This window comes from Silene latifolia, chromosome 1 (assembly GCF_048544455.1).
Source record: "Silene latifolia isolate original U9 population chromosome 1, ASM4854445v1, whole genome shotgun sequence".
NCBI lineage: Eukaryota > Viridiplantae > Streptophyta > Magnoliopsida > Caryophyllales > Caryophyllaceae > Silene > Silene latifolia.
In genome coordinates, this window is record NC_133526.1 from 46,744,243 (window position 1) to 46,765,397 (window position 21,155).

The 21,155-nt window shown below is 35.9% G+C and overlaps 3 protein-coding genes and 1 pseudogene across 3 annotated transcripts; 1 reads left to right on the forward strand and 3 right to left on the reverse strand.

Moving 5' to 3' along the window:
• Positions 1-2,682: 2,682 nt before the first annotated feature.
• On the reverse strand, positions 2,683-3,432 carry LOC141645865 (cell division control protein 2 homolog A-like; annotated as a pseudogene).
• A 2,986-nt stretch (positions 3,433-6,418) lies between these two features.
• Positions 6,419-10,797, forward strand: LOC141604997 (thylakoid lumenal 15 kDa protein 1, chloroplastic-like). Its single transcript, XM_074423617.1, has 8 exons — positions 6,419-6,594; positions 6,688-6,813; positions 6,965-7,060; positions 7,186-7,258; positions 8,051-8,112; positions 8,583-8,664; positions 10,299-10,359; positions 10,445-10,797. Exons 1-8 carry the CDS (start codon positions 6,472-6,474, stop codon positions 10,494-10,496), a joined length of 675 nt encoding a protein of 224 aa, XP_074279718.1. The 5' UTR covers positions 6,419-6,471; the 3' UTR covers positions 10,497-10,797.
• A 1,516-nt stretch (positions 10,798-12,313) lies between these two features.
• Positions 12,314-13,203, reverse strand: LOC141605005 (uncharacterized). The gene is made up of 3 exons (XM_074423630.1): positions 13,026-13,203; positions 12,628-12,696; positions 12,314-12,497 (listed from the first exon to the last, which is right to left on the reverse strand). Exons 1-3 carry the CDS (start codon positions 13,080-13,082, stop codon positions 12,423-12,425), a joined length of 201 nt encoding a protein of 66 aa, XP_074279731.1. The 5' UTR covers positions 13,083-13,203; the 3' UTR covers positions 12,314-12,422.
• A 466-nt stretch (positions 13,204-13,669) lies between these two features.
• Positions 13,670-17,709, reverse strand: LOC141604990 (uncharacterized). Its single transcript, XM_074423606.1, has 3 exons — positions 16,564-17,709; positions 14,366-14,905; positions 13,670-13,856 (listed from the first exon to the last, which is right to left on the reverse strand). Exons 1-3 carry the CDS (start codon positions 17,440-17,442, stop codon positions 13,752-13,754), a joined length of 1,524 nt encoding a protein of 507 aa, XP_074279707.1. The 5' UTR covers positions 17,443-17,709; the 3' UTR covers positions 13,670-13,751.
• Between the last annotated feature and the right edge of the window lie 3,446 nt (positions 17,710-21,155).

Genomic DNA, 21,155 nt, shown 5'->3' on the forward strand with positions numbered 1-21,155 from the left:
CTTGTTCATATTTTGTGAATCCTAGAGCCTGTTTTGTGAATCTTAGACCTTGTTTTGTGAAATTAGAAGGTAATATTGTGAAATTTGGTTATAAATTGGTTGAAATCACCTATTTTGCTCTTGTTCATATTTTGTGAATCCTAGAGCCTGTTTTGTGAATCTTAGACCTTGTTTTATGAAATTAGAAGGTAATATTGTGAAACTTGGTCATAAATTGGTTGAAATCACCTATTTTGCTCTTGTTTTTATTTTGTGAATCCTAGAGCCTGTTTTGTGAATCTTAGACCTTGTTTTGTGAATCTTAGAGTTTATATTGTGAAACTAAAAGGTAATATTGTGAAACGTGGTCATAAATGGTTGAAATTATCTATTTTGCTCTTGTTCTTATTTTGTGAAGCTTAGACCTTGTTTTGTGAATCCTACGGCTTATTTTGTGAAATTAGAAGGTAATATTGTGAAACTTGGTCATAAATTGGTTGAAATCAGCTATTTTGCTCTTGTTCTTATTTTGTGAATCCTAGAGCCTGTTTTGTGAATCTTAGACCCTGTTTTGTGAAATTAGAAGGTAATATTGTGAAACTTGGTCATAAATTGGTTGAAATCACCTATTTTGCTCTTGTTCATATTTTGTGAATCCTAGAGCCTGTTTTGTGAATCTTAGACCTTGTTTTGTGAAATTAGAAGGTAATATTGTGAAACTTGGTCATAAATTGGTTGAAATCACCTATTTTGCTCTTTTTCTTATTTTGTGAATTCTAGAGTCGGTTTTGTGAATCTTAGACCTTGTTTTGTGAATCTTAGAGCTTATATTGTGAAACTAAAAGGTAAAATTGTGAAACGTGGTCATTAATGGTTGAAATTATTTATTTTGCTCTTATTCTTATTTTGTGAAATCTAGACCTTGTTTTGTGAATCTTAGAGCTTATATTGTGAAACTAAAAGACAATATTGTGAAACGTGGTCATAAATGGTTGAAATTATCTATTTTGCTCTTATTCTTATTTTGTGAAGCCTAGACCTTGTTTTGTGAATCCTACGGCTTGTTTTGTGAAATTAGAAGGTAATATTGTGAAACTTGGTCATAATTGGTTGAAATCACCTATTTTGCTCTTATTCTTATTTTGTGAATCCTAGAGCCTGTTTTGTGAATCTTAGACCTTGTTTGTGAATCTTAGAGCTTATATTGTGAAACTAAAAGGTAATATTGTGAAACGTGGTCATAAATGGTTGAAATTATCTATTTTGCTCTTGTTCTTATTTGGTGAATCTCATACCTTATTTTGTAAATCTCAGACCTTATTTTGTGAATCTCAGACATTGTTTTATGAAACTTGGTTATCATAAGTGGTTAAAATCACCTTTTTTGCTCTTTTCCTTATTTGGTGAATCTCAGACCTTATTTTGTGAAACTCATACCTTATTTATTGAATCTTAAGGCTTGTTTTCTGAAACTTGATCATCATAAGTGGTTAAAATTACGTATTTTGCTCTTTTCTTTGTACTATACTAGTACAAAGCAAAATAACAAAGTGACAACTATTTCTTTTGAGCGTAGCAGTTAACCAAAAAATGGAAAGTTTCAAGGTAAGAACTAGAGCACACCTCGAGAATCAATTTCTTCAGTCGTTCCTATAATGGCAGGGGGAGCAGAGATAAGGGAACAACTCACATGATGAAAACTAGTGGAATGATTTAATTATTTTAAAACCAATTAGCTCAAATGGCAGAGCGTTGTGCAATGCACAAGGTGTGGGTTCGACTCCCATGTTGGTTATTGATCGCATCACACTTCAAAGCCTAATTGGTATTTCTCTAGTGGACTTTTGGGTTTTGGCCTTTTCTGTCATGTCCAATTGCACCCAATTTAGATAATTTCTAACATTGACTTTACAAAGGACTCAAAATTGTAATCCTGTGCTCCCTTAGTGGCTCTGCACGACATTTTGGCTTATGCACGCCGTTTGTGGACATCTAAGTTTGAGCTTCTTCTACTCATCCTCAATTTTGCACATCTGAGTACGGATTTGGCTAACTCATCCTCAATGTTATTGTATTTAAGTTTAATACACTAGATTCTTAAATTAACTAGGCTATATGAGATTCGAACTCATACCTTTGTGCAAAATTTGCACATTGCTCTCCCATTTGAGCTAATAGCCGTTAAGATATACGAGTACATAACAAAGATTAAATAAGGGGAACCTTAAGCTAATAGCCTTTAGATATGCAACAATGAAAAGTCTTTGCCAAACTTAACATCCTAGTTTAAGGAGTTTCTTACAAGAATGATGAAAACACCGCCACTTTTATAGTATGCAAGAAGTTAAGTGTCCATGATAGCAAAACATTTCTAGTAGAGACACTATTTAATCTGGTAAATGGCAGAAAGTGTCCAATTTTGCAGAGCTGGTAATAAAATGGCTTCCAAGACTTGACCGTATACACAGTGGAGTAGAGATAGTATGTATTCTAAACCAGTTTGGTAGGAAGAAGCTGAAAATGGTGAAATGACAATAATTAGAGAGTAGTAGCTAAAAATGAGACACGTATAAAAGTATAAAGACTCAAGTTGAGTAGATTTCACTTATTCACTACAAGTATCCATTAAAACTAAGATGATATCATGACATACAAATCAAGCAAATGCTTCTGAAAATCACCAGGAACCACAAAATCATAAAACTAACTAAAGAATGCAATGTCAGGCCAACAATCTCTCATAATGATAAAAGTAACAGCAACCTGACCTTCACCAGCTAAAGTTGACAAAAAAAATGACAAGTTGCATTAACTATCAAAAAAACTGACAAATTGGAAATTACTTTGAACATACGTGGATCCTTTGAGAATTCAGGGCAAGAGTCCATGTGTTTCTTCAATCAAGATCCAAATACTCAAAGACCAGATATAATCGCTTCTCACTGTGCACAACGTCCTACAACCTGACATTTCAATTTCACAAAACAACAATGAAGTCGAGAAACGCAATAATTAGGAAATAAAATGAAATGAAATGAAATGAGAGGGACTCGGTAGCGGTACCTAACAATGTTGCCATGCTGCATTTCCTTGAGAAGAGAGATTTCGCGGATGGCGGTACTAGGAACACCCTTATCTTCCTGCTCTAATCGAATTTTCTTAAGAGCGATGGTCTCATTGGTGACCTTGTCACGGGCCTTATATACCACGCCGTAAGTTCCCTCACCGATGATCTCCACTTTTTCATACTATGCCACCACAAAATACACAGTTTCAGCATAATATACCGTAACAGCTGAATACGCAAATAGAAGTAAAAATGATGGAGGAGGTGAATTAACCTGCTCCATTTGAGTCCACTGATGCTGCTATACCTGCAAAAATTGGTCGTCAATTAACACAGAAATCAGCGATTAATTAAAATTAGTTAGCTAAATTATGAATAACATCAATTTAATCAGAGAATCGAAGAGATGAAGTGGATTGAAGGAAAATGAAGCAATCAAACATATCTGACAAAGAATCATACATACAGCCGATAAATAAACAAGAAAAAGCAAGGAAAATGTAGAAAAGTAAAAGAGAAAACCAGAGATAATACATAAACAAAATAATAGTTGTGTAAGATGAACAAATTCAATAGTAAAACCTAGAAAACTGGAAATTACTAACAATAATAAAATCTGAATAATAAAAGCTTATTATTCGATGAGAATTGAATGGATCTAGTTTTAAAACAGTTCTGTCAAAAAATACAAAAAGTGGAACTTGACTATAGCCATAGATTGTTCTAATGCCATCTGGTATGCAGATTTTGCATTTTGGATTGATATGAAAACAATTTTATACTAAATCAAAGATAAATGAGCAATGTTATGGACGGTTTCACATAATCAGCACAAAGTTCACAAAACTAGCTCCAAGATTCACAACATTAGCTCCAACATTCACAATATTAGCTCCAACATTCACATATTAATGTAATAAACATCAGAAACAAAGCTACAATAACGGAATTAACCTCTGAAATGACTAACAAATCAAGTAGATTAACCTAGAAGACAGTAAATTGATTCAACACAAACTAATTGATATAACACAAACTAATAAACTCTTTTCGGCAACAGTCGATTGAACACTCAAGCAACAACACGTTTAAAAAGACGAAATAGCTACTGAAATTTCATCAAATCTCTGAATATGAAACACGTTCTAAAGAACAACAAGGTAATCACACTCAAGCGTCCAGAAACTCACAAAAATAGAGTCAAAACAACTAAAATTAACTATGAAACTAAGAACAAAGAAAAGTCGAGTAAGAGGTATATGTTCACAAACCTAGGCATTATGATAAGCATTTCATAATGAGTGTTTAAATCAAAAACCTAGGTTACATAAAATCGATCATAACTAACCGTGAACAATAACACTGAAACTTAAATCTGGGCGTAATCGAATTTGCGAGAATAAAACGCAAAGAAATCGATGAAGTCAAGTGAACGAAAATAGTAAAACAAGAGCAAAACTCAGTAATTAAACTAATTAAATAAGATTCTAACCAAAATTTAATAGATTAAGCAACAAAAAATCGAAATCTAGTAAAGAAAAGGAAAGAAACATACGAGAAGCGAAGAAATCGATCAAAACCAAAGATAAACATTAGCGAGAATCACTAACTAAATGAGTTGATAGAAGATTGAACAAATTAAATAAGTTGATCGAAGTTTGATTGAAGCGGAATGAAATCGAATGAAAATTAGGGGATCAAAATTACCTAGATCCGAAAAGAAATTAGGATGATGATGACGATCAAGATCTGAGTGGTAAAATGGAGATCGAAATGCGAGTGAACGGCGAAGACGAGCTGAAGAACACGAGTTGAAGAAGGAGAGTAAAGAGAGAGATCGCGATGTTGTGCGAGTGAAGGATGTCGAGTAAATGAGTGAAATGGAAAGGACGAAATGTGTGTTTGATGGGGGTTTTGTTTGGGGACACGTGGCATCATCTAGTACATCTGTATTTTTTTTAATCTGACGGTTTAGAAGGTGTCCAGCCGCCTCACCCTAAGAAGGGTGTCTCACATGATTCAATCTCTCTCTCTCTCTCTCTCTCTCTCTCTCTCTCTCTCTCTCTATATATATATATATATATATATATATATATATATATATATATATATATACACAATGCAAGGGGGGAGTTATGCAATAGGAATATAAAGTGATGAGTCTAAAACCATCTACCATTAAGGACATTCATACTACAATTATATACATTCATAATAGTGTGACTTATGAATATCCACAAATAATGACCACAATAATACTTTCATAATAAAAACTGCATTTTACAACTCCTTTGTGATGAAATGAACAATGAAAAAAAGGATTTTTTGTCAAACACAACCTTTAAAAAAAAAATTCTTCCAAACACCACCTTTAAAAAAAAAAGTTTGTAAAACACAACCTTTAATAAATTTTTTGTTGTCAAACACGACTTTTTGGCTGAAGGACTTAGCATTTTGCAATGGGGTAACTTTCAATCGATGTTTGGAATAACAAACGATGTCGGTTTGAGGTGTTCTTGGACTTGTTGGAAAGGTGGAAATACAAGCTTTCCATGGGTTATCAACACGATGGTCAAAAGTTGCCTTATGTGGGGTCTATTGTTGTGTAAAGTAAGGCTGACCGGAGAGATTAGCAAGTGGTCGGGGATATTTAGTGGGTCTTTTAAAGAGGTTATGATGCTTTTTTTGGTCTGAAATTTGGTACGTAGGTAGCGGGGATTGCAAGGTAGGTATTAGTTGTGTTGTTTGTGGTGGTTGTTGGTTACAAGTGATGGTTCGAGAGGAGTTAATCTGAAGGTAAAAAACATTCAAAAGAATGTCAAAGTATGATTTCTTTTTATGGGTCAATTCACTCACCTCAAACCAGCACTTACAACAAACAACCACAAAAAACAACACAACTACGGCCTACCTTACACTCCCCGCTACCTACATACCAATATTCAGACCAAACAAAGCATCATAACCTCTTTAAAAGACCCACTAAAAATCCCCGACCACCTGCTAATCTCTCCGACCAGCCTTACTTTACACATCAATGGACCCCACATAATGCCGCCTTTGACCATCGTATTGATAACCCCTGCAAAGCTTGTATTTTCACCTTTCCAACGAGTCCAAAAACGCCTCAAACCGACATCGTTTGCTATCTCAAACATCGACTGAAAGTTACCCCATTACAAAATGTTAAGTCCTTCGCCAAAAAGTCGTGTTTGACAACAAAAAATTTATTTAAGGTTGTGTTTTACAAACTTTTTTTTTAAAAGTGGTGTTTGAAAGAATTTTTTTTTTAAAGGTTGTGTTTGACAAAAAAAACCCTAAAAAAAATCATGTTTTACAAAACGAAAAAAAAAATCCAAAGCATAAGATTGTAGAATGTAGGCCAATCATAATGGAAAGAAGTAGAAACACAAGTAGTTACAACAATGGCAGCACTCAACATCACCTTGAGTCTCAAAATCCCACCAAAATCCCCTCTTTCTCTCTTTAAACCCGCTCTTAATCCCTCCCTTTCTATTTCCCCTTCATCTAATCATCTTCCTCATACAGTAATTCTCCATTTTGTCTACAATTATGTTTCGTTACCTTAATCTAATCATCTTATCCTTAATAACTTGTTTTTTTATTCAAATAATGAACAGGAACTTCAAAATTTACTAGTCTCAGATGATAAGAAACAATCAGCATTGTTTCCAATTGCTTCTGCAACTTTGATTGCTCTTCTCTCTGCTTCCCTTTGCTTCACTCACCCTGCCCTTGCTTTCAAGGTATATTTCTTAGTTTTATTTAACTTATCAATTGTCAATGCAATAATGTATACGCAGCCCGCTACCTTTTTATTACGGGAATATGTGATAGCCTGCAAATCGCGCATACAAAAATGTAGATATAATAAGGTGTTAATGTGAAAAAAAATAGGGAGGAGGACCGTATGGGCAGGGAGTGACAAGAGGTCAGGATTTATCAGGCAAAGACTTCAGTGGAAAGACTTTGATCAAGCAAGACTTCAAAACGGTTTTTCAATTTTCTCACTTTATTTACTTTTTCTTTTTTTTTTCTTGTATAGGAAGAATTTGGAAATAGTGATATGCGTTGATTTGATTAAAAATGGGCTCATTGGAAATGCTTATTTGATGCAGTCGATATTGCGAATGGCCAATTTTAAAGGAGCTAATTTGTTGGGTGCCAGTTTCTTTGATGCTGATTTAACAGGTTTCTTTTTATATCCTCTTCTTTGCTTGCTGCTTCTAGCTTGTTTGAAATCATGATAATGAGAGTTTGTGAGAACATGTACATTTAATGTTAATGAGTGATTGATCACTTCACTTTTTAAAGCTGGATACTTGAAGCATGGACTTAGAACCCGAATGTATAACAAATTATTGTCGAGTATGGCACCGGCATGATTGGAGATTGACCAGGGAAATGACCTAATGGGTAGCAAATTCAATTCTTTTTTAAGCTACAGTTGTGTATGATGAAATTAAAATTGTTTCTATTTCTAATGGAGCTAGGCCGTGTTATTCTTTGGTTATGGATTATGATGGAATAAAGCAAAACGAATTGTCAAACTAGTTATGCTGGTTTTTATTCTGAAGTTATTATTGTTGTACCAAGGAATTAGAATTCATAATTTTGCTTTAGGGTCAATGCCATTAAAAATTTAGATTGGAGTTAGAGGTTGTGCTTACTTTGGCCTAATTTCATGGTTGGTTTTATGGCCTCATCAATTTCACCACCTTAAACACCTACACGAAGCAGAGTGAGGGGAGATGACGACTAGAGCTGAAATTCCAAGAGCAGCTAGGAATCTTGGATCATCTTCTTAGAGTGTTGTTATTTGGATTGTGTTGAGGCTTCAAGAAGTTGTATCTTCTGAAATTGATTGCTTACTTTCTCTCAGTTGACGCAAAATGGTTCTCTTTGAGCATCGGAGATCAATGTGTGATATCCATGTAATTTGGTTATGTGTTCATCTAATATCTGTTGTTTAATGAAATTTAGGAGCTGATCTTTCAGACACTGATTTAAGAGGGGCTGATTTTTCCTTGGCAAATGTGACCAAGGTAAACCATAGTCTACTCTATCCTTTCCTTTTCAATCCAGATATGACATTTATAAGTTGATAAATCAGTAAGAGGAACAAGTCTAAGTTGTATTAACACTAATGGCCGATCCTGAAAATTTGGTTTATTATTACGTAGTACCCATTTGAATTTTTGTCCATTTTAAATTTGTTAGTTATTATTATATACAATATGTAATAATTATAGATCTTATTAGTGTTCAACACCAGACTTGGGTAAAATGCTCAACAAAGGTTTGTTTTACGGTATCCCAATTCCCACAACACTACAGAATGATGGATGTGATATTGGTTGTATATTGAGGAGTTTTTTTTTTTTTTTTGGAAGAAGAATGGGATGGCTTTTGGATCTATAAACACCGTGAGTCCGTGACTATTAAAAACCTGTGGTTATAGTCAAAGACATAGGAATCGGTTGGCAGCGTAAGATTTTTTCGGATGCTTCTGCAGGCTAATTTAACCAATGCCAACTTGGAGGGAGCTTTGACCACCGGCAACACATCTTTTAGAGGATCAAACATTACAGGAGCAGGTATAGTTGTTGTATAGAAGATCATGTGGTTTCTATATTGTCATAATGCCAATTTGTTAGGCTAGAATCCGGAACGTTAGATTGAGATACTCAGTCATACAGAAAAGTTAATAGCTAGTAGCTACTAACCTGTCCCCAAATTTCATGTTTTGACATTCAAAGAAAACACTGTCTGAGTGTGTGGGATCATCAGTAAATGCTCTATGAGCCTTTTTTTAGTTGATAAATGATTCAACTAGTCTCCTACTCTCCCGATAAACAGTCTCATCAATACTATATATTAATTCCAGAAACCAAGGGACTTCAATGTAATTAAAGAAAGTTATACAAATTAATTATACTATATAGTTTTAAATCACTAGCACCGTGTGATGGACCCGATTAACGGATCTCAATGCAAATATTATATAGTTTGGGTTAAAATTAAATTATATAGAAGCTTGATAATTTTCCTAAACATGATCAATTTCCTTAAAATAAAATAATTGATTAAGATGGTCAGTTTCAAAGAGACTAAAAGAAATAAGCTTGGTAATTTTCCTAAATATTTATAGAATACTAGAATATGGTCAATTTCCTTTAAATAAAATAATTAATTAGTATAAACCTGCACACTTATGATATTAATTATTATCATCATAAAATTATACTTCATATATTAAATTTAAAATTATGCAATTTTACTAAACTTTATAATTTATTAGATGTATAGAGATGTTAATTATTCAACGTACAAAAATATAATTTAAGTAGGTTATAAATAATTTAAGTTATATTCCATAATATATAATATTGCATGATTCTTTCGATTTGATTTAATTCATATACGTAATATATTTATATAAATATATAATCCTCTTAAAATTGCATGCATGAGTAGTAAAAGTAATTTCGTCAGTAAAGAAAAGAATTGTAGTAACATTGGATATAGTTATATGATAGTAATCACTCATTTGAATAGTAAAAGTAACAATATTATCACTTATCAGCGAGATTAGTGAAAGTGGTAGAAAAAACGGGAGTAGTGAAATAATCAATATTAATGCGGCAATAATAAAAGTAACAATGGGCGGGAGTAGTGAAATTATCAATATTAACGCGGCAGTAATGGCAGTAACAATAACTACGGCGGGAGTAGTGAAAGTAACAATGATTACGGACAAGTAGTTAAATGCTATTACTATTGTTTCATTAATAAGAGTAAAATATTAATAGCGGGAGTAGTGAATTTGTCTCAAAATTTATTTAATCGTAATTGTAGGATATGCCATAGAAAAATATATTAATGATAAATTTATGGGTTATGCACCTTTAAGTAATTTTATTTAATGAAAAAAAAAATTAATGGTAAGTAAAGGTAGCCCGGGCGAAGCCGGGCACCAATACTAGTATTTATATATTAGGAGACCAAAGCATTTGACCAAAAAACCTTCCCATATACGGAGTACTCATTAATAACTACTGTATTGCGTGGATTACTTTCTCATATAAGAATTTGTTATGATATGCCAAGGAAATCTAAAGTCAGATTTTAGCTCTATTGTCTGCACTTATGGTCAACTAACGATTTTCAACGTTAAATACTCATTTCTTGTAAGAAAACTAATTGCGCATTAACCACTGATGACAACCAGATTTCACTGATGTGCCTCTGAGAGATGATCAGCGAGAATACCTTTGCAAAGTTGCTGATGGGTGAGGCGGTTTCTTCATGACTTGAACATTCATTTACTCTGTTATTATATGCTCTAAGCTTTATGGATCATATCTTCCTTTTCAGGGTGAACCCAACAACCGGAAACTCAACACGAGAAACTCTCTTTTGCAAGTAGATCCCTGGTATATCATCGTTTTATGTTGCAGTACATGTACACTTTTGCCATTGTAGATGTTCATTTTGGTACAACAAATGAGAATTCTTTTTTTACCTTGTGCCCCTACTGATGATGATCACTGACAACTAAATATTTCTGTTTATAGCCTGTTACGGAATTTGACTTTTTTTTTTCTTTCTCTGGGAAAGGTACATACTTTAGTCCTTCCAGATGTTATTTATCCTGTAGCAAAGGTCTGTTCCCTCCATGACTTGTTTTATATTCTCGGGCAAGGGTTACGTCCCTCCGGTTGTTATGTATTCTCTTCGGGGTCTATTTATTATTTCCCGGGCGAGGGTTACGTCCCTCCAGATATTATTTACCCTTGTAGGGCTTTTACCCCTCCAAGATCTGCATCTGGGAATAGATGATCTATTATTTATTATTCCACGACTATATTTTGATGCATCTTCTCTTAATTAGCCTAAAAAAAAACCCCTTTAACCTGATCTAGGATTGCAATCGGGGTACGAAAATTTATGTTTACATTATCATGGCACCAACCTCTGTGGACTCTGGCACCAAACTGTTATTCAAGATACTGAATGATGTAGAATAATGTAGAATAATGCTATTTTTACTGGTAACTTTTATTCGTGTTTTGGTTTTGGGTTACTTAAGTAGAAAAATAACCAAAGCTAAATTAGAGTGTTAATAGAATGTGAGACTTAAATTAGATGAATGCGAACGAACTGTGGGGAAAAAGAATGCAAAACTAAGAGGTTTTAGATTATTACTCCATTAGAAAGGTAACCAAAGCCTAGAGAGAATGAGCTGAAAAGCATCATTCTTTGATACTACTACTATTACTACTTAGGCTTAATTCATAGGAATAATCCAACCTATTACTCATCTTCTCATAATAATCCGAACAACGTTTTAACTCACAATAAACCCATCTTTAACTATTAACTTCTGAAATTAGACTGGGTGACCAGCTACCTGTTAATTAAGTTAAAACCTTATTTTTTTGAATTTTAGATAACAAAAGAAAAAAACTTCTAAATTTTTTTTATGTTAAAACTTAAAACTACCATCTTCCCAACTGACCCCCTTTAACCATCGCCCTGATCTGACCACCACCACTGCCACCCAATTACGCCTCCACCACCATCGAACCACTGCCCTCAACCCCCTATTCCGCACCGTCGTCATCGAATGGCCACAAGCCGTCACTCTCCTTTAACTAATCTTTTTCTTTTTTCCAAAACTGAAGATGTAATGGCTTGATCTAACAAAATCAAAGTAAAATTAAACAAAATTAATTGTGCCGGCGACGTATTCGGGACAAACGTGGCTGTTTCATGGTCTCCGTCCCTGTTTAATGGACAGTATAGGTGTCGCCATCGACGGAGGGAAGTTACGATATAGGATGGCCGCTCGCCGGCGTGGTCTGAATTGTCGACGAATGAATGGTAGTGTCATCATCGACAATCGACTAGTGGCAACTCTAAACGGCGTGAATTGTCAATTGTGGGAGATGGAGGATAGAATAGAAAAATGAAATTGAAAAACCCGTGGGAGTGTGGAGGATTTGGCTATTTTGGGAGTAGTTAATTATTATTTTTTATTATTATTATTATTATTATTATTATTATTATTATTATTATTATTATTTATTACTGCCACGTTACCAACAAGTCATCCATGACCTGTTAAAACAGGTTAAAACTAAGCGAGTCTATTTTGAGAGAAGGTTTATCGAAGTTGGGTTTATTATAGGTTAAAACGTTGTTCGGATTATTATGAGAAGATGAGCAATAGGTTGGATTATTCTTATGAATTAACCCTACTACTTATTACAAAATAAAAGGAGTAGGAACTCCCATACTAATTCTAATTATGGCTTATTTAAGAAACTAGAGATTGCAGACTTGCAGTAGATCATTTGTTCATGCCAGTGGCGTTCTTGACGGCCTCAGCTGCATCTTGTGCCTTGGCCTTCATCTGTGAACCAGCCTGCATCACGTTTTCACGACGACACGAGAAATGTCAGTAACCGCTTTTTATAATGTTCACAAGAATAAGAAATAGGTTTACAATCCTTGTCAAAAAAAAAAAAAAAAAGATTCAGATTTTAATGGCAAACCTCTTGAACTGATTTCTTAGCTGACTGCATCATGTCACCGGCCTTGTCTGCCATCTGACCGGTCTTCTCCTGTGGAGGATTTGACGGTTTTTCAGCTAAAGGTTATACTTGGTGCATAAAAGTGTCAATTATCACAATTCACATTTCTCTAGCCTATTTTTTTAAAGTCATTGAAATGGGGGCTGTAACAGGATTGATCATATGAGAACTCGAAAAGAAGAATTGGGAAAAAAAAACACGTGCAAGACGGCCAGTTAGTATAAACCGATAAATATATGGGACATTGATATTCACTCAAAGTTATAGAACTCACTTGATCTTACCATAAAGATGTAGTCGACTAGAGGGTACGGAATTAAAGAGGGAAAAAAACATTAGAAAAGTCGCAAACAATATACCTGGGCCTGGCCCTTGGCTTGACCAGCGTTGTAGCTTGCGCTCTGGGAGTTGTTCATTTTCAAATGTTAGTTGATTTCTGTGAAATGAAGAAGATGGATGTAGATTTAGAAGATTATTTTCAAGATTTGATATTAAGAGATGAATTTAGGAGTGGTATTTATAAGATTGAAAGATAACTCATGAGCTTAATTTCAGCAAGCCCTTCTTCATCGCAAAATTTTAAGGATCTTGACTTATGTATATATGTTTGTGGTGAATTTTAGCACATTTTATGCACTTGAAGTTTCTCAGCCTCTCGTTGCAGGTCATTTGTTCTTTTTGCCCAATTTTACTCTTTCGAGTTTCGATGCTCTTCATTTTTCTCATTTTTTTGGGGGGATGTAAATGGTATTGATATATGCTGTATCTTTTTTCCTCTTTACATGAAAGCTACAAACTCAAGCAGCTATTTGCACTTGCACAAAATCTCACTTTAGACAAACAACTTCAAATATGTCACCACTTTCATAATAAGACAAACAACAAGTGAGATGGTGGGGTTTGTCTTATTACGAAAGTGGTGACATATTTGACCCGTCTACAACTTTAGACAGATATAGCCGTCTACAATGAGACTAATTGACTGACTTGAGACACCACCCGCTATATAAGGCTCTACCCTTTATTATGTAGAGTATGTTGTACATCAGTGTTATATATAGCAGCTATTTGCTAACATCTACAGTCTATATGGACATGGATTCCCTTGGTTTACAGCTTCTAATCTCTACTTTCATGTTATTGCTCAAAGTCCAGCTATTTGTAATCTCGCAACATCGTCTTCGGGGCGCCTGTTCATCGAAATGCATCAAACTTGTCAGTATTCAAACAAACATACTGATGATTCTTACCGGATTACATTTAAGTTTCATAAGAGTGTCATACTTAGTGAGCTATTTTGTGTTCATGTTTACTCAACATTTCGACACTTCATCCTGTCATACCATGCCACTGGTTTACACAACTTTTGCCTGTGTTGACGTGTTATAACACCTATTATTTACACATGATAATACCAAATGAATTGGCAAAAACCCGAAAAAAAAAACCTGCTTTTAAATGACCCGAGCTAATAATAACTATAATCTCATCCAAAAGATACAACACCGTTTTGGATGAGATTGACGCTACTCATTAAGTCATAACTATTGACTCGAAAATGACTCGGACACAAAATGAAGTGTCTCATCAATAATCCAGCTGAACCAAAGTTAGCGACCTATTTCTCAGGTGTTTTAATGAGTTATGAATCTTATGAAAGTTATATTTCAAATAAAGGATAAAAAGATGGAAAACAAACCTTCAACCACTGATCAGGGCTACTTTTCACGGCGGTCACAGTAATTTTATCGACCGACATCGCGTACTTGTAGGCTAATTGGTTACATTTTCCGGCAACTGGAACCCTCTTGTAAGTACTCAAGGTTTTGCCTTTCCCAACATCCTGAACTTGGTCCAAGAAATATACAATGGGCCTCTCACATGGATCATCCACAAACGGGCGGGTGTTGAACACAAACGGCCCGTTGCTACTACTACGCCAGGTTCGGAATGTTTGGAGAGGTGTAGTGAGCAGCCTGGACGAGATAAGGGAAGGGTACAGTTGGGCCGTGTAGCCCCAAGCAATCGAGACCGACCATTTACGTTTGCGATCATAGCAGAAACTCTGCTGTAAAGTAAGGCCGGGATCAACGTGATATGACTGCATTAGTTTTTTCAAAGAGTCCACTTGGGTCTGACCCGGAAAAATAGGATTTACGGAGTCAAGATGATGTAGCGAGACTAATGGAGCCACGGGATGGGCTGCTAGAAAGCCATAAGGATCTCCTCGAATGTCCATCTGCATAATGAAGATATGGAAGGTAAATATGCTGGGAAATAAAAATCAAAGACATCAATCCAGTAGAGGTTTCGACTTTACGGTTAGACTAAAGGTTTGAGCATTTTAAAAAACTTATATGAGAGGTTTACAAATAGTTCCATGTGAAACCTACTCATTAACCATACAATTATTAAATTAGAAATACATAAATATTTGGATTTGTCTCACATATGTGACCGTCAGATATAAGACTCACGACTGAGCATTTGCATATCAATCGCGAAACAAGCCTATATATCAACAACGAGATTTTCAAGAGAGGGGGTCTCCCATCTATTAAAGCATCACTTCAAGCTCTCGCTAATGGCGCGATAAGGGGGTCACATGTATGCAGCATCAAAACAACACGCATCGAAGTTTGAATATGATGACAGATTTTATCTCTTTACGTTCTTTTCACCAAAAAGTGTGGAATGTATAAATTAGAACACAGAATAGGCTCAACCTGATAGTTTTTCATTCGATTTGGGTTTCTCTATTTCCTTCTACTACATACTCATAAAACCAGTTTAAAAAATCAAAAATTATTATTCTTCACCTCATCAAACAAAAGTTAGGACCATTAGGTCGCCTCGCATTAAAACGGGAACAATTGAAAGGAAACGGAGAGATCAGGAAACAAAGAGATGACAAACTCGATTTTTTAATTACTCAACAACAAATGAACACATAATATAATTATTTAACAAAGATTTTCAAAATGGAGTACAATATAATAGTAATAGGCAGAATGACAGATAGCAGAAATAGGATGAATCACACCTGAAGGCAACAAAAGATTGGCATGGATAACCACAATCAATATAATTCAAAATTTAGCTTCCATTTGAGGTTCGGAAAAGGAGATGGTAGGATAGTGTGGTACTGAGTTTGGATACCACTGTCTCTCATATAACGTGTAGGGTTCATTAAAATGAACGTTCTACATTACATAAGTCGTAAGAGCATGTGAGTTTGTCCTTTCATTAAAAAGGAAAAATTAAATAGACCTAATTAATAAATCAACAATAAGTCTCCCTTAACCTTAAGATGGCTACTTTTCGTCTTAAGCTTAAGATAGAAAAAATATGACTTATTTACAATAAAACGCAAAAGTAGTAAACGACATTTTGCCCCCATTGTAGACGAAAAGTGTCCATCTACCACGGGAATTTGTGATAAATCGATACTACAAACACTATATCCCCACAACCTTAAACCTGAGAGTGTGATTAATTAAAATAGAGTCCATGATTCACGGGTACAAGGCTACAAAAGTTGTGGTTAGACTGACATAATAAAAAGAACATGTGCATTAGAGGACACTTGTCATATATCCAATATCGCCCCATAAAATTTGGTTAACGACATGCTTCACTCATTTTACTCTGTCCTTTTGACTTAACTTGTTTCAAAGAGACAGGTGTGTTTACATTTTCATCATTATTATCACCACCCTCTTTCACTTTAGCTACTTGCATCACCTAACCTTATCATCCACGACCACACCAAGCAGCAATAAACATTAGCAATACATTATATTCGTATTACTTAAAACACGTATAAAACCACCGTGTTATTAAGTATCATACAAGCATTTTACACAAGATCAATTATGAGTATTAAAAGAAGGTTACCTGATGAAAGCCGGGTTCTTTGGTAAGCGAAACACCAAGGTCACCGACACAAGCAGCAACCTTTTCATCAGACCCATAATACTGATGATACCTATCAATACACCCATCCAATATCCCAACTAACTCACATGCCAACCCGTAACTAACCGCGAACCCACCTCCACCAAACGCCGTCCCATACCCATGCATTACATCCTGCTCCACACTCTCACTATTCCCTCCTATATAGTACATCCTACGGTGATCATATTTCGCCAACACTGCCGCCAAATTCTCCGAGAAAAACACTGTATCGTCGTCCCCCATCACCAGCCACCTCACTTCCCCCTCCCCCGCCTCCGCCTCGAAGCTCTCCTTCACCAATCTCGCTATCCTGTCCGATGCCTTCGCCCACCTCCCCACCGAACCGGACACCCGCTGGGTTGGACCGTCTCCCGGGTTGGGGTCAGGGTCGGGGACCCGGTCCAGGTAGACGAACCCCCGGGTGTGGTTTGGGGACCACCAGAGCTCTGAGTAGCGACGTCGGTCGGGCCAGGTGGTGGCGGAACCGCTTAGGGAGAAGAGGATGTGGTGGGGTTGTGTCCGGGTTGAGTTGGGGTTTGGGTCGGGTATGGTGGTTCGACAGAGTGGCGGAAGTGGTGCGGTGGTGGTTGCGGTAGAGAAAGAAAATAAGCGGGTGGTGGAGAAAGAGGAGGAGGTTGAGGAAAAGGCGGCGAAAGCGGCAAAGGCGAAAAGGGTAGTGGAAAGCAGGAAGCAGAAAGCTATGGTGGTGGTGGTGGTAGTTGTGGTTGTGGTTGTGGTTGTGGTTGTGGTGATATCAGTGGTTATTTTGGTCGGATTATTGTTGTTAGTGTTAGTGTTATTAGTATCTTTGATCATTTTGGGTTAATAGGAGATTAAGAAGGATGATTAATTAGGGTAAGTTAATTAATTAATGTTGAGGGAGGATGATTAAGATGGAAAGACAAGTGAAGGAGGGAGATTAATCTGATTATGATGGTATTTGATTTTTGAAAAAGAATGGAGGGGAGAGAGGGGAGATATGTAAAGATGTAAAGCATATGTTTGTGAAGTGAGGTGTTGGAAAGTTAAGAATGCGATAGTACGACAACTCTACTTTGTGACATGGGAAATGGACTTGTGTTTACTCTTCGTTACGGCCTCTGGCCTCTGCGTCGGTCGTTTTGGTAGGAATATTTTCGCAACAATTCATCTACTTTTTGCGTTTCTTTGTAAACTCAACTCAAATCATTCTGTGTATTTGATTTTCCGTCTACTTTTGTAAATGCAACACTCTTTGGAAATAGAAACATTATTTAATTTTATTCCCGAATTTGATAATTATGGACCATCAAGCTAGGGGTGTCCCCTTCATTCTATATTGAACCCCGTCCCTGGTGCAAGCAAAATTATAGCCTCACAAATAGGATTATACATACAGTTATACCATAAATATTGTATAACTACGGTATAAGAATCCAAGCTTATATGTATTTTTTCTGAGCTAATTTAAAGTTCATGTTTTAATGTGTAAATGGATGAGTTCAATACTTTCTAATAAAGCTCATATTATTTAACATAAAGCTCGGATACTTTATCACAAAGCTCAGATTCTACACCGTACAACATATACAACTGATTGTATAATCCATGAATTGCTGTAGCCTCCTACACGGGGTTATCGGCATCGGTCTTCAATGTCGTCTTGCAAAGGTTTAAATATTTTACTCTCCATGCTTGCGCTTGTAAAAAATACTTACAACCGGCAAATTCCCTTTTTTATCTACTAGATTTTATTCGGCCAAACTAGCAAAAAAAAAGTCTTGAATAAATTAGTAAAAAAAAGTAGCATGTTGGACAAATTGGTAAAAAAAATTAATTCGGTGATTCATTGGTAAAAATTGTTTAATTGCGTTATATTTAGGCCAAAATATATTATAAAAATAACGTTTATTATGAACAAATAGTAAGTAATATATGCGGATGTAAGTAATGTAATCCCCTAATTGGATGTTACGATATCATATCATATATATATATATATATAGGTAGAATACAAGCTATAATAGAGGTCTAGAGCTGTTTATGGGTCATACCGCCCGATAACCCGGCCCTTAGTTTTAGCGGGCTTGGACACAAAATTTTCTAAAACATGGGCCGTGAGCTGGACAAGCCCAGCCCGATTAAGTAAATGGGCGGACATGGACACAAGCTTTTCCAAATGGGCCAAACTGCTCGGCCCACTAAAAATATAAGATAATATATTTTCAATTTATTTGTGTATATTAATTGTTTTATATTATAAATAATTAATTTTTTTTAATGAAATAAAATAAAAGCATATTTTTATTTAATAAAGTCGAATCTAAACCGTTGTCTTTCTAAATATCCCCATGCTAATTAAATTTTGATTGTCTTTCCAATAGACGCGTATATTCAAAACACCACTAATTACCGTGTATTACAAGTTACAATAATGTACATCCAATCTTTACCTATATCCTTATATGTATTCCTTCACTATCCATATATATTATACCCCTAGCTTCAAATTTCAAATTAAGGTATGAGATGTAAAAAATAGTTTAAATTGAAATCATTCTATACCGAATACGTAATTAACAGTTAAAGTTTAGTTTTACTGCCCATTAGCCCATGGGTCGCCCGACTTTTGACTAAAGCGTGGATAAGGGCAAGGATAACTGGCCAATATTCTAACCCGGCCCGCCCACTATAGTCTTAAAGGGCAACTTTTTTCTTCACGGCCCGGCCCATGTCCGGCTCAAACCCGCATTTGAACAGCTCTAAGTTGTACAATATACGAGTTTCCATATATAATATATACCGAAAATACGACTACTAAAATATTTACATATTTTTGTAGATACCCAGTATCTTTGAATCCACAACAAATACCCGATGATTATCAGACTACAACATGCTTGGAGGGAAGGCTGTAATACTACGGCTTTCTGCGTTGTTGGATACTCTATCGAGTAAATTAGTTTTGGTTATGAAATAGTGTTCTGTCTGATGGGTACTCGATCGAGTAGGAGGCAGTCGATCGAGTAGGGGTCACTCGATCAAGTAAGTTATTTACTCGATCGAGTAAGTTAGTTTTATGAGTTGTTTTTGACGGGTTTTGATAGCAACGTGAGATTATCTAAAAAATAAATCCGTCAGTTTCTTTTTACTTTTACCCTACTTTAACTTTCACAAAGATTAAAACAAAGTACGTTGCTTCTCATCTCTCTCATGGCTATCAAATCCCAAGGTTTGTGTCTTCGGAATCCTGAGTTCTTTACGCCGTTGAGACCGTCGCATTGTGGGTAAGATCCTTGTAAGTTTTTATGTTGTTTCGTTGATTTTGGTTGAAACCCTAATTGGGTATTTTGGGGGCTTTGGGAGTATTGTGATTATTAGATGGTAATTGTATGATTGTGTGATTAATAAGAGGTGATTTCGTAGAGGAACGTTTCTGATTAGCTGATTGTGACGATATTGGTGATTGCTTTTCCAGGTAGGATTTCCTACTCAGTTATTGGTTACATGTGTATTAGATGGTTGGTTGATTATTGGTAGCTGATTGTTGTTATTGATCTATATCGTATTGAATTGGTAATTGTTGATGTTATAGTTGATTGTGTTGTTTGCCTTTGGTTCGCGAGGTGCGCCCTTGGCTGAGTGGAATCACTTGCGGGAGTGGCTTCACGCCCTTGATTCGCCCCTTGTGGAACCCGCCACAAGAGGGGATGTGCACATTAAGGAACATGGGTTTGCTCTCGGTATTGAAGCGGGGCTTAGGTGAGAACGGTTGCGGTCCCCCACTGGCGGTGTGGATTACTGGTTGCAGCCATAATCTGGCAGGACTAGACCTTCAGGCTAGTCAGGTGATTGGTGATGTGACGAAGTTGGATGATTGTGTGTATTCTTGACATTGCTTATCTTATATTTTGTAATCAGTAACTGACCCCATTTAATTGTTTTAAAAACTGTGGTGATCCATTCGGGGATGGTGAGAAATTATTGAGCAGGTATGAGATGGACGCGCGAGGGATAGCTGGGATTGAGTCGCCACGTGTCACTTAGAGTCTTCTGCTGTGTTGTTGAACTTTATATTTCTTTTAGTTGATTTTGATATTTGGAACAGTTGTATTTCATTTGACATTTTTGATTTTGGTTATGTATCACACTAAACTTATTTAATAATGTACATTCTTTTATGGTCCTTTTGATATACATTGCCTCGAGTAACCGAGATGGTAGCACTTACATGCATTAGATGGTCTTGGTAAGGTTCCTTGGTGTATATGGGTGTTACAACAAACCCTACAATAATTTCATGCTAAGTATACATGGTATATTTGATGGTCAAGTACAACAATCATGTCCTACAAAACCTAGGATAGTACAAACAACAAATCCAAATGCGTGTTAGTGACAAGACAACTTGAAGACCCGCGGACATGCTCGCGCCTCTTCAAGCAGCTCATGTGGCCACGTCGCCCAAAACCCACGCCACCTTACAATGCTTTATAAATACCCCTTAAATGCCACCATGTGAAGGTACGCGAGCGTTTGCCCCTCTTTTC